Source organism: Nicotiana attenuata, chromosome 2, assembly GCF_001879085.1.
Source record: "Nicotiana attenuata strain UT chromosome 2, NIATTr2, whole genome shotgun sequence".
In the NCBI taxonomy this organism is placed as follows: Eukaryota; Viridiplantae; Streptophyta; class Magnoliopsida; order Solanales; family Solanaceae; genus Nicotiana; species Nicotiana attenuata.
The window spans coordinates 11,294,470-11,309,123 of record NC_031990.1 but is presented as its reverse complement, the minus strand read 5'-3'; the positions used below and the strand labels follow the sequence as shown (position 1 = coordinate 11,309,123).

The 14,654-nt window shown below is 32.8% G+C and overlaps 1 protein-coding gene across 1 annotated transcript; it reads left to right on the top strand.

Moving 5' to 3' along the window:
• On the top strand, nucleotides 3,050–5,223 carry LOC109216587 (protein FAR1-RELATED SEQUENCE 2-like). Its single transcript, XM_019380754.1, has 2 exons — nucleotides 3,050–3,711; nucleotides 4,488–5,223. Exons 1-2 carry the CDS (start codon nucleotides 3,050–3,052, stop codon nucleotides 5,221–5,223), a joined length of 1,398 nt encoding a protein of 465 aa, XP_019236299.1.

Below are 14,654 nucleotides of genomic sequence, written 5' to 3'. Positions count from 1 at the left end.
AATGATAGGAGACATGGGATATTCTTTTGTAAAGAACACAATTAGACTTAAAGATTCGGCTCTCACTTACTAAGATACAAACAACATATTTTCACTGAGATTCTTGTCCATACTTTTCCATCAGATCCGAGAATAACTCGAATATTCAAGGATTTGTCTATCATTCATCATTGTCAGGCGGAACATCCACTTATTCCTTCCTTTCTTGGGTGATCCATTCACTTTATTTACTTATATGCCATTTGTTGCTATTCTTTATCATTAAATGCTATTTTATTACATCTGGGTTTTAGAGTATTTATTGCATGACATCGCCATTATTCGGCCAGATCTATGTAATATCTGTTGCTTCTCTAAAAACTCCGTTTAGGGATGTTATTGTTAGCTAAGATTAACCTTTATTTCTATAAATTTAATGATTTGAACCGAGATCTATATTTTATGATCAAGCAATAGTATAGCTAAATAAATATCCCATTAAAGAAAATTGGAGGTGCTTCAGTTGTGTTATAGTTCAATCCAACTTTCATTCTTGTTGGGCCTTATGGGCCTAGCTAGCATCTAATACGTGAAATGTGCATGTCACTAATAGGAGCGAAAAATTCAAAAATGGCCAGTTTTTCGCCTGGTCAATCAAATGTAGCCACATAATCACCGGTCAACGATATTTAGTCACTAATTTAGTGCGGTAATATTTTGTTGACTAAAATACCCCTGCTTTTTTTATTAATTTACGCGACTTCACCTTAAATTCTTCTTTTAGCAAAACTTAACAAAATCTTCCGGCATTAATTTTCAAATCGAGTTATTAGGAAAATTTTCACCGTCAATCTGTAAATCGAAATATTAGCAAAATCTTTCGGCGTTAATCGAGGTATTCGCAAAATCTTCCGGCGTTAATTTGCAAATCGAAGTGTTAGCAAAATCGTTCTGCGTCAATCTGCAAATCAAAGTTTTAGCAAAATTTCCGTCGTCAATCTGCAAATCGAAGTAAGTTCTATCTAAAATTTGTCTGATTATTTAAATTTCTTCTACGATCAAGAATTCAAACCATAAAATTCAAAGTATCAGTAAAAAAATTTAATTTTTCGAATTTTTGATTTGTTTTTAATGCTTTAATCTGTGTTATTGTCTAATTTTCTCAATGTAGAACATAGCGCCAGTATAAATTGTTGGACGTTTCTAAATTAATATCTAAAGCGAAGATTTTTCCAGCTTATTATACTGGAAATCTCATAAAAAAAGCATTATAATTCACTTGAAGTATGTTTCGTTAATGTAGATATTATGTTATAATATAATTGAGTTTTGTTTGAATCAAGTATATTTTACGGGACATCACGTGTGTGTAAGCTTTTCCTCCAATATGTTATACTGGATAAGTTCTAACACTAGAATATAATTGAGTTTTGTTTGAATCCAGAATATTTTACGGGACGTCACCTGTGTGTAAGCTTATTCTCCAGTATGTTAAACTGAATAAGTTCTAAGACAAGAATATAATTGAGTTTTGTTTTAATCCAGTATATTTCACGGGACATCTCATGTGTGTAAGCTTATTCTCCAGTATGTTATACTGGATAATTTCTAAGACTAGAATATAATTGAGTTTTGATAGAATCCACTATATTTTACGAGACATCACCTGTGTATAAGCTTATTCTCCAATAAGTTATACTGGATAAGTTATAAGACTAGAATATAATTGAATTTTGTTTGAATCCAGAATATTTTACGGGACGTCACCTGTGTGTAATATTTTTTATATTATACTGGATAAGTTCTAAGACTAGAATATAATTGAGTTTTGTTTGAATCCAGTATATTTTACGGGACATTACCTATGTGTTAGCTTATTCTCCAGTATGTTATACTGGATAAGTTCTGCATAAACTAGAATATAATTGAGTTTTATATCAATCCAGTATATTTTACAGGAAATTACCTGTGTTTAAAATTTTCTCCAGTATGTTATACTGGACGAGTTCTATTTAGAGTAGAATATAGTTGAGTTCTATTTAGACTAGAATATAATTTACTGGACGTTTCCAGCTTATTATATTGGAAATCTCATAAAAAAGGCATTGTAATTCACTTGAAGTATGTTTCGTTAATGTAGATATTATGTTATAATATAGTTGAGTTTTATTTCAATCCAGAATAATTTAAAGTACGTCACCTGTATGTAATGTTTTTCTCCAGTATGTTATACTGGACGGATTCTGTTTTCAGACTAGATTATAATTGAGTTTTGTTTTAATCCTGTATATTTTATGGGACATCGCCTGTGTCTAAGCTTTTTCTCCAGTATGTTATACTGGACGAATTCTGTTTTCAGACTAGATTATAATTGAGTTTTGTTTTAATCCTGTATATTTTATGGGACATCGCCTGTGTCTAAGCTTTTTCTCCAGTATGTTATACTGGATAAGTTCTAAGACTAGAATATAATTGAGTTTTGTTTTAATCCAGTATATTTTACGGGACATCACCTGTATGTAAGCTTATTCTTCAGTATATTATACTGGATGAATATTATATTTTTAAACAGTATAATTTCTAGATATCTAATTATTTGGGTTCATTAAATACAGGATGCATACAAAAATCTTGATTACTGCGTTCGATGGCAAATGGACAGCAGATTACAAGTACTTGGATCATAAAACGAAGCTCCTCCTGATAAATGATGGGACTTCATTTGAAGAATTCCTTAGAAAATTTTTTGAAGTTATAGAGCTTGACAACAAAAAGTTTCAAGCAAATGTATGGCTTAATATCAACCTAGGTACTTCTAAGGGAATAGAAGTGACAAAAGATGAAGATCTTATTATGTGTATGATTCTTTTAAAAAATGATCCATACTATAAAGATTCGAAATTTGTTGTTGAAATATCAGAAAAACCAGATCAACAACTAGAAGGTAATGCAATAATGGAAATTGATAATCAAAACGTTATTGCACAGAAACACATATGGTCCGGAAGAGCAAGTGTTGCTGATATCTCAAGTTGAAGAAGAGCAGGAGAATCCAATTTATGATATTACAATGGAAAAAGAAATTGTAATTCATGTGGAAGATCAGCACATTGAATCACTACAAAGTATTGAAGGAAGAAAAAGGAAAGGAAAAGGAAAGGCAAAAGAATCTCCATCAATAATATTAAAGGAAAATGCATCACTGGATGATGTAAAACTTGGTTCTGTTTTTCAAGATAAAAATGCCATGATTAGATGTTTTTGCTTAGCAGCTATAAAGGAGCATTTTGAGTTCTATGTTAACAGGTCAAGTAACATGAGATACTCTTTGGTATGTACTGATGAAAAGTGTACTTGGACTGTTCGAGGTTCAAGAATTAAGGAATCAACACTTTTTAAAATAGTTAAATTTCAGAGAACACATGAGTGCTCAGTTGATATTCGAAAATCAGATCAAAGGCAAGCAACTTCAAATGTGATTAGAGATTACGTGATTGACAACTTAAGAGACATAGCTACTGAGGTAAAACCTAAGTTTGTCATTTCAGAGATGAAAAGAGCACATGGAATTGATGTTGGTTATGGAAAAGCATGGCATGCTATTCAAAAGGGGTTATCTTTGTTAAGAGGAACAACTGAACAGAATTATGAGCAGCTGCCATCATATTTGTATATGATGGAACAAAAAAATCCAGGATCATATACAAATATTGTGAGAGATGAAGAAAACAGGTAAATTTCTTATTTATGATAAGCTTTCTTTCCTGTAAATTATACTGGGTGAGTTCTGTTCAATCTATTGTATTTTATTTTGTCCAGTATATTATACAGGATGTTAGTGGTTGTCGTCCAGTATATTTTACAGGATGTGTGTATTGTATAAGCTTTCTTTCCTATAAATTATACTGGATGAGTTCTTTTTATTTATTACTTTTTTTGAGTGATTTTTTATGTCCATTATTAAATACGGGACATAGTGGTTTAACAGTATATAACTCCAGTTTAATATACAGGAAACAAAATATTAAGTTATGTATTTCAATTTTATTTCATTTTGTCCAGTATATTAAACAGGAAGTTAGTGTTTGTCTTCCGGTATATTTTACAGGACTTGTGTATTGTAAAAGCTTTCTTTCCTGTAAATTATACTGGGTGACTTCTCTTCAATCTATTGTATTTGATTTTGTACAGTATATTATACAGGATGTTAGTGGTTGTCATCCAGTATATTTTACAGGATATCTGTATTTTATAAGCTTTCTGTCCTGTATAATATACTGGGTGAGTTCTGTTCAACCTAAAATTTTGTATTTTTAGTTTATTTTATCTAGTATATTATACTGGATGTTAATGGAACTCCAGTATGTTATACTGGAAGAATATTATAAAATAGTTAATTTTTGTTTGATGCCCGTAAATTTTACAGGACGTGTGGCTTGTATGAGCTTTATCTCCAGTATATTATACTGTGTAAGTTAACTGAATTTTATTTACTTTTCTTTTTACAGGTTTGTTTACATGTTTTTTATGTATGGGGCATCAATTTCTGGGTGGAAGTATTGTAGACCACTGATTGCTGTTGATGGAACATTTCTAAAAAATAAATTTAGAGGTGTTCTATTAGTGGCTGTTACCAAAGATGCAAATAACCAGATTTTTCCTATAGCTTTTGGAGTAGTGGATAAAGAGAATAATGAATCATATGAATGGTATTTCAGGGAATTAAGAAAAGTAATTGGGATTCGTAATGATTTAATGTTCTTGTCAGATCGACACAAGGCTATTGCAAATGGAATTGCAAACTTTTTCCCTGAGTGCTACCATGGAATTTGCATCTATCATTTAGAAAAGAATCTGAAGCAAAGAAGAGTGAGAAACACTGTGATAAATCTCTTTCAAAGTGCTGCAAGAGTATACCTTCAATCAGAATTTGATGATTTCATGTCCCAAATAGCTGCTGTTGATAAGAAAACTTTCAATTATTTGATGGAGGAACCGCCAGGAAGGTGGGCTCGTTCACATTGTCCCAGAAGAAGATATGATATGTTAACAACAAATATTGTTGAGTCAATGAATAATGTTTTAAGACGTTCAAGAGAATTGCCAATTTTAACAATGATGGATTTCATACAAGAAAAATTGCAAAGCTGGTTCTATGAAAGAAGGACACTTGCAGAAGAAATATTCCGTGATATATACAGAAGCAACATTGGAAGCAAAAATTCAACCAGCTTTTACATTTAGAGTATTGCCCATTGATAGACTCAAATTCAATGTCAAAGAAGGTGGTATGGAATTTATTTTTGATCTAGACAAAAGAACATGTGATTGTTCTGAATTTCAACTAGATGAGATGCCATGTGAACATGCAATTGCTGCAATTGAGAGTATACATCAAAAGAAATCGGCCTTTTGCTTAGCCTATTTTTCAAGGGACTTTTGGTTGAAAACGTATGAAGGGCAAGTAAATTCTGTAGGTGATGCAACAACATGGGCTATACCAGACACTATTAAATCAGAAATCACTAAGCCTCCAGATGCCAAAGTACTGCTAGGAAGAAGACACAAGAATCGACATGTTTCCGGTACAGAATTCAAGAAGGAACCAAGATGTAGTTGTTGCAAAAAATATGGGCATACCAGAACAAATTGCACAAATTCTGCTGTAGTTCATTCTTATGCAAGAAAATATAGGGAAAAAAAATGATTGAATATATACAATAAAGTTGCATTGGCTGATGTAATCCCGAATAATATATATTCAATATTCTTGTTTTTCAAAATATTAATACAGTGTATTTTTTTTTTTTTTTGCTTCTTGATTTGCTTACAAAAAAACCACTATGTCGTAAAAACATAGTGGTTTTACGACATATAACTCCAGTATATTATAAAGGAAACAAAATATTAAATTATGTAATTCCACTTACTTTCATTTTGTCAAGTATATTATACTTAATGTTAGTGGTTATCCTCTAGTAAATTTTGTTTGATTCCAGTAAATTTCATGGAACATGTGCTTTGTATAAGCTTTATCTCCAGTATATTATACTAGGTGAGTTCTTTATTATTAGTCATTTTTTTAGTGATTTTTCATATCCAGTATTAAATACGGGGTTTACTGCTTTAACAATATATTACTCCAGTGTAACATACATGAAACAAAAAATTAAATTATTTAATTCCATTTATTTACATATTGTCCAGTATATTTTACGGGACATCTGCCTTGTGTAAGCTTTTTCTCCAGTATATTATACTGGGTGAGTTCTGTTTAACCTAGAACTTTGTTTTATGTCATTACTTTTTTGAATGGTTATTTGTCTTCTTTTCTTATTATTATCAACAATGCAGTAAATAATTACTCCAGGACATAGTGGTTTAACAATATAAGCATCAAGTAAAATATACAGAAAATAAAAAGATATTATATTAATATAAAATATTAAATTATGTAATTCCACTTACTTTTATTTTGTCCAGTATATTATACTTGATGTTAGTGGTTGTCCTCTAGTAAATTTTGTTTCATTCCAGTAAAATTTACGGGACATGTGCCTTGTATAAGCTTTATCTCCAGTATATTATACTAGGTGACTTTTTACTATTAGTCATTTTTTTTAGTGATTTTTCATATCCAGTATTAAATACGGGGTTTACTGCTTTAACAATATATTACTCCAGTATAACATACAGAAAACAAAAAATTAAATTATTTAATTCCATTTAATTACATATTGTCCAGTATATTTTATGGGATATCTGCCTTGTGTAAGCTTTTTCTCCAGTATATTATACTGGGTGAGTTCTGTTTAACCTAGAACTTTGTTTTATGTCATTACTTTTTTTGAAAGGTTATTTGTCTTCTTTTCTTATTATTATCAACAATGCAGTAAATAATTACTCCATGACATAGTGGTTTAGCAATATAAGCATCAAGTAAAATATACAGGAAATAAAAAGATATTATATTAATATAAAATTAATAACATTGGCACTAAAAATCTCCAGTGTAATTACGGTTAATTACTAGACACAAAATATTAAATTATGTAATTACGGTTAACTATTCTAGATACCAAATTTCCACTATTTTACACTTCTTCATTATAATATAATGGTTTGTATCCCTTCATAAAAAAAAACTTCAAAAATATTATAGTCTTTAATTCTATCATAATATATAGCATAATAATCTGCATTTCAATCAAAAGTATGTAGTCAATTACTGAAAAGAACAAAAAATTATTTCTTGTTCTTAATCTTGTGCCTTTCTGAAACAGAAGGTTTATCTAGTCTTCCTGTAGACTCATCTTCACGAACAAGAGATTCCAACTGCTTCTTTTTACCATAAATGTATAGTAATGCTGCATATCTTAATCGAAGACGTGTAGGATCAAACATGTTCTTGTCATCTGGTAACTCCTTGCCTTCAATGAAATACTCCGCAAATGCAGAACAATATATACCACAATCACTACAATAAAACACATATTAAGAAAGAATAAGATAAAACAATAAACGATAAATAACTGAAGTAATATAAAGAAGCAAGATAAACATAGCAAAACACTTACGCTTTTTCCTGTTGAGGCAAGTTATCCACTGAAATAATAGCAAATGGATTACTTAGCTCCTCTTTTTCCAAAAAATGTGGTTTATCCATTGTAATGTCACTTCTTTGCTAATAAAAAGTAGTAGTGTTGAGCAACAATGGTATCATTACAGCAAATGAGTTCAAAGCTTTATGAACTACAGCATCATGTCTTGAGGATCTTATTGAGTCATATATGTATATGCACCCAGTATGCAAAGATAGAACACCCAACACCCAATGCCATGCCTCTTTTACATTGAGTGGCATAAGAACATAATCCACGAAAACCCAGGGGGTGTTACCAAGAATGTAAAACCCAAGAACATACTCTCTTAACTTCTTTGTCAAATCAAAAATCTCATTTTGTACCTTTATGTCATGCATATTCGATTTACTGTACACTTCTTGATGATAGTACTGAAATAATTGTCTGTAGTTGTCATCCTTATGTTTTCATATTTTGCTTTCTTCCGGAGGTAATAGAATATAACATCAATATGCTTCAAAAAGAAAACAGATATCAATCGAATATACAGAAACATATTTATTCTAAAACAAAACAAAAAAAGTAATGTATGTTCACATACCGTTTCATTGATTCCTATACCAGTATAATGAATGTCACGGCCCATTTTCCATAATAGGTCATGATGGCGCCCGACACCATTTGTCAGGCCAGCCAACGCGGAAGTATAATTAAATTCTCATTTTACCCTTACCAAAAAAAACCATTATAATAGATTTTTCCCCCAATTAAAGTCATAAACCAGTAAAGATCAATAAAATGTAAAGACAGTTATACAACCCAAAATGACGTCTACTACTGTGTGTGTCAAAACCTGGTGTCACAAGCTAAGGGCAACTAGTAGAATATACACAAAATGAATAATATCCTTATCCTACTGTTTGAATCAGGATAGACAGAAACAACAACAAAAAAATACAAGGAAGACTTCTTCGGCTGCGGATCGGCAAGAAGGGAGTGCAGCTCACCGTAGAAGTCCCAGATGCGCTCACTGATATGCACCAGAGTGATGTCCGGATCCACCTGCCTCAAATCCTGTACATTTAAGTACAGAAGTGTAGCATGAGTACATAAACAATATGTACCCAGTAAGTATCCCGTCTAATCTCGAAGAAGTAGAGACGAGAGGTCGACTCGATACTTACTAAGGTCAATTAATATATATATATATATATATAAGTATGATGTATTCAAATCATGGAATTTACAAGTATCAACAGTTTATGGCGAGTGGTATAAGTCAAGAACTTTACAGCATCAAGTTTATAATTTTATCATAGGAGATAATGGCAAATTAAAGCATGTATAGGCTTTTCCACAATTTACATGTGCACATAATACCGAGGCGACGGCCCGATCCAACAGAAATAAAGTGTGCACTTGCCGAGGGTCGACGGCGCGCCTATAGATGCATCTATTCATACCGAGGCGATCGGCCCGATCCACAAATAAGGATGAAATATCAAGTTCACACACATGTACATAAATGGTCAAGAATACCAAATCAAACTTAATTAACTATAAAAGTATGCTCCTATCCCCTTTTAAGTCTCTAGTACACGCTAGATGTTCATAACAACGATTTAACATAAGAGATATATTTAATAGGCATGTTGTAGGTCCTAAGCTACCCGGACATTTATCATAGTAGTAGCTACGCACGAGCTCTCGTCACCTAACGCGTGCGTAGTCCCCGCATTTAGCAACAAACACTCAAACATTAATCCTAAGGGGACAATTCCCTCTTACGAGGTTAGAAAGGAGACTCACCTCGCTCCAAAGTGCACTTCCAATGTCCAAGAACGAGCCCAAGTCCTTAATTCGAAGCCGGACAATCCCAAACTAATCAAACGAAGTAAGAACTAGTAAATAAAGGCTTACAAGGTTGAATTCTAGCTATTTAAACAATTTCCTAACCATTTACACAAGTTTCCTAAATTCCGACCCCGGGCCCACGTGCCCGGACTCCGAGATTTTTCGAAGGAAGTTGTTCTCTATCACCTAAGGATAACAAATATATGATTTCTAGTTCACTACATGGCAAATTATGTGATAAAACCTTAGTTTTCATTAAACCCTAGGTCTAGCTCAAATCCCTTGATTTTACCAAATTTTTAGTGTTAAATCTACCTAATGTTTATGTATTTGAACTAAAAATGAGTGGGGATTACTTACCTTGCAATGTTATGTTGAAACCTCCTCTTTGGAATCACCAAAATCGCCTAAGTGTTGAGAGTAATGTGGAGGAAATGAGTTTGGGTTCGTATTAATGAACCCTTCTGCCCCTAGTTATTTTCGCATCTGCGGAAGTATTTCCGCTTCAGCGAAATCCGCTTCTGCGGAATTTGGCCGCTTCTGCGGCTTTTTGGGATTTGGGGCTCGACCACTTCTGCGGTCTGGGGGCCGCATAGGCGGAATCGCTTCTGCGGTCCCTGGGCTGCTTTTGCGGTTTCCCCTGGCCTACCCCTTCTCCGCTTTGCAAACTATTGACCACATCTGCGGTCCAAGAACCGCAGATGCGGTTATGACAGAAGCAGCAAGCTTCAGTCATTTTCCAAATTCTAACTTCACTCGAGCCTCGCTCGTTTGACGTTCGAGGCTCCCGTGCCCCGCCCGAACATACCGACAAGTCTGAAATCATGAGGCGGACCGACTCGAACCCTCGAAACACTCAAAACAACGCTAAATCGGGGAATCAACCCCAAAACCAAATGAATCAAGTCATTGAACTTCAAGTTCTTAATTCTCCTCCAACGGGTCAAAACGCCCTTAAACTACTCGGATTGACACCAAATTTTACGGGTAAGTCTTAGCTGATATTTCGGACTTGTACCAAGTTTCGGAATCGAGATCCGAACACGATACCTAGGAAAACAATGATTTCTTAGTTTATTTAAACCTTTGAAACTTTAACTTAACAATTTCACATAAAAATTCATTACTCGGGCTAGGGACCTCGGAATTCGATTCTGGGCATACGCCCAGGTCCCATATTTTCCCACGGACCCTCAGAAATTTTCAAATCACGATTCTGGGTCCGTTTTCCCAAAATGTTGACCGAAGTCAAACTTGGCCTTTTTAAAGAAACTTAAAGAAGCAACTAGACTTATTCTTGCTAAAGCTCTTCTAACTTCCGAACCACCCATCCCCGCAAGTCATAAACTAGCATAAGCAAGTGCGGGAAGTCTTATTTAAGGGAACGGGGTTTAAAAAATGCAAAACGACCGGTCGGGTCGTTACAATGAAGTTCAAAAAACCATGTCTTATTAGCTATAAATTCAACTCCAAGATCAAACTCTTCCTCTTGTATATCATCCTTCTCTTCATACCCCTTCTTCCTAAAAAGTTTAATAAATATATAAATAGAATAGTCCAAACTATCATTCCAAAGAAACTTCAATCAAAACCTATGTTAAATATATGTAAATTTACCTCTTAGTTAGGATCAAGTTTGTCTCAACAAACTTACTGAATTCATCTCTAAGTGATAGAGGAATTTCTTCAGTAATTGATATTTTAAAAGGGTTATCACCTTTCACAATTACACGAGGTACAAGAGTGTTTTTCATTTTTGTTGCATCTTCTGCAGGAGAGTTGTCCAAAATCTCATAAGCTTCGAAACCTTCAAAACTTGAATGATTGGGCAAGGAAGAAGTGGTAGCATCTTCATGTGTAGAACCTTTTGAAATAGTTATTTTTATAGGAAGAACACCTATGGACTCATTAACAAACTCAGAAGTTATTTTATGAATCTGACAATCAATTTGAGTGTCGGTCATCTCAATTTCATAATCTGGAATCATCATAGATGATGATTTTTTATCAACATCTGAAGCTGGAATATCTTCATTTCTTGTTTGCTTACAAAGCTCAACTGTTAATTTATGAGTCTCTAAATCACACATTTCCAACCATTTTTCATCATCTGGATTTCCAACATCAACAAAACCAGATGCTACATAAAAAATACATTAATATGTCAGAAAAAATATAAATAAATTTTTTTCAATATATAGCATTACGTTTCAATACCAGAAATCCCTTCCTTTATCATTGCTAAATTAAAATTAGGAATCACTAATTTCGCATTCCTTAGAACTTTGAGAACGCGTTATTCTAATACTAGCTGACCCAGAGGTATTCGAAGCTGATCTAGAGGTATTTCGTGCTTTAGCCCTTTGTGAACGAGTCTGTTCTAAACTAACAACTTCTGTTCCACTTGCTGATGATGATACAGCAACTGCAAATTTTACGGGAGTTCCAGCAAGTATAATTGTCCAGTATAATATACTGGAGTTTGGAGCACTGGTGCTCCAGTCTCTCTCAAATTTTACAGGAGTTAGCAAAGTATACCGGTCCAGCCTAATATGCTGGAGTTCGTACACAAATGCACCAGAACTCCCGTATATTATACTGGACTGGTCCCTGTTGCAGCAAAATAGTGGCTATTTTTCATTGACTTGGTAAACGCTGGCTATTTTTCATTGACCAGTGTAAAAACTGGCTATACCATGATATTTTAACGCGGAAAAGTCTTGATTGTGCTCAGCCAGTATATAATACTGGAGATTATGCTTTATCGGATTATATAAGAACGCCAATTCTATAAACTTTACCGGATGATATGATTTTACATATTAGATTCTGCAACATAATATACAGGAAGCAAAACATTTTAAAATTCAAACTACAGAATCTGCTTATATATCAACAAAGTATTAATATTTAACATATAATTCAAAAACTATGTTTATCAGGGTATTTACAATTCAAAGCTGCCATAATTTAAAGAATATTTACAAAAGTTATTCCCTTCATTTCCATAATCATCACCAACCATCTCTGGAGGACTTTCATACCCTGATTTGTGTTTCCATTCTGCCTGTGCCTACAGACTAAAACTAAGATACTGACGATAATATTTGATTGTATTGAGCACAATTGACATAACATCTTTACCCTGCATCAACATATCAACAAATCTTATAACAAATGCACCACAACTTGTGTTCCCTATCTGTTTTGGTGATTCTTTCCAGTGAAGAACAAATGGTTTATACTCATGCCCAAATGTAGGATGCAAGTCACCAAATTTACAGTACTCCAAAACCATAGGAATAAATTCCTGATATTGAAGAATCTGCTCCTTTATAACTTGATAATCATATCCTGGTACACAGAATCATATACATCTATAGTCTTCTCATTCAAGTCTAACACTGCCAGGTAATAATGAGTGCAACAATCTAAGGCAACTTCACCATCTACAATATGTGCAGGAACTCGAATTGGACAGAAAACTTTATCAACAGATGACCATGTAATCCCACATCTACGATTCTCACCCAATACATACTGAATAAGACCAAATCCCAATCCTTCATTCCAAAATTAAAATTCAGTAAATTTTTCTGGACGTTTATGCCAGTCATTATATGCAAATTCCAAAGTGTCATTAAAGTCCACATCTGTTGTTGTTGAAGCAAATGGATACTCATTGAAGTGATATATATGCTTCTTCATCAAAAAATACATTACAACATCTATGTGCTGAATATAAAACAAAAAAAAATATGTCAAATGTAATATGAAAGAAAATCAAAAGTTCACAACGTAAAAAATATATACATACCGCATCAGTTAATGTATACTTATCATCTACCATCTCTTTAAAGAACATTCTTGATTTAACTTTCTCATTGTAAAGTTCATATGGCTTTTCTTGCAGTACAGGATCTTTTTTGTAAATATCAGTTACATCCCTAAAAAAACAAGGACAAAACAAATATGAAAAACAAAAAAAAAGTGAAATTTTAATAACATATATATCAAATAAAAATACAATAAACTAAATATCAAAACTCACTTTGGTAGACGACCTCTTCTCTTGTTCTCCTTTAAATATGCTTCAAAATTATCCTCAGCACGTTTGATTGTTTTACGATAATGCCAGCAACATCTTCGAACATATTTTGGATTCCAATTCAGACCTTTACATGTTCCCTTATATGGAGATTTTAAATGCCAACTGGCATTACGATTTCTTTTCCTCCACCAAGCAATTCTTCTTCTACATTCGCACTTTGTGCAATCTGCGGTACTTGTGCTCCTGCCACTTCTTTTCCTTTACAGGAAGCAAAATTTTCTTTTTCATTTCACCTTGTACCTTCTTATCATCTAGTTGAGAAACAAACTTAGCAACTTTAAGAGGAGAAACATAAATTCCCTCATCCACACTTGAATATAAAATAATATTTTTATCAGAATCATTTTTTTTGTATATCAGCAAGAAACAAGATTGTTCAGCAGGGGTGCGATCAACAGTAGGTTCAGGATAATTTGAAATACTTGACTGATGACAAAATATTAATTAGGGCCTGAATCCACAGAATTCCTCTTTCGTTTCCTAGTATACAATTTTCCCTGCTTCAAAAAAAGCAAAAAGAAATGAGAGATTATTAGAACTGAAAAACATAATGAAATGAAATAAATTATACATATCCAGTAATACAATTACTAGATAAAATGTCTACAGATGCTAGTTTTCCAGTATAATATACTGGACAACAAGCTTTAAAACACGTTAGATTCCTTGTAAAATATACAGGAATCAAACAAAAACTCACCCATAATATAAATAATCATCCGGTATACAATATTGGAAAGCAAAGATTCACAGGACAATAAAAAAAAAGTACTATTAATCAATTAAAAAATAAATAACAACTAGAAAATTTTAGTCTAAACAGAACTCATCCAGTATAATATACTGGACAACAAAGCTTACACAGCGTATATATCTTGTAAAATATACAGGAATCACACAAACTGAACTATAATATAATAATCATTCCAGTTAAAACATACTGGAAAGCAACAAACTCAAATATTTTTTTCAAAGGCTAATAAAAAAAAACAGATAAATTAAATAACTCAAAAAAGGAGTTTGAAAAATAACAAAATTCTAGTCTAAAAAGAAACTAATCCAGTATAACATACTAAGAAAAAACTTAGACACTAGTAAACAACAACTTTGCACACTAACCTGCTGAA

Bases quoted from the DNA above. Each gene is read 5' to 3' on its own strand.
- LOC109216587 (XM_019380754.1), top strand. From the start codon at position 3,050: ATGGAAAAAGAAATTGTAATTCATGTGGAAGATCAGCACATTGAATCA. The intron at 3,712-4,487 runs GTAAATTTCTTA...TTCTTTTTACAG, and splicing joins GTGAGAGATGAAGAAAACAG to GTTTGTTTACATGTTTTTTA.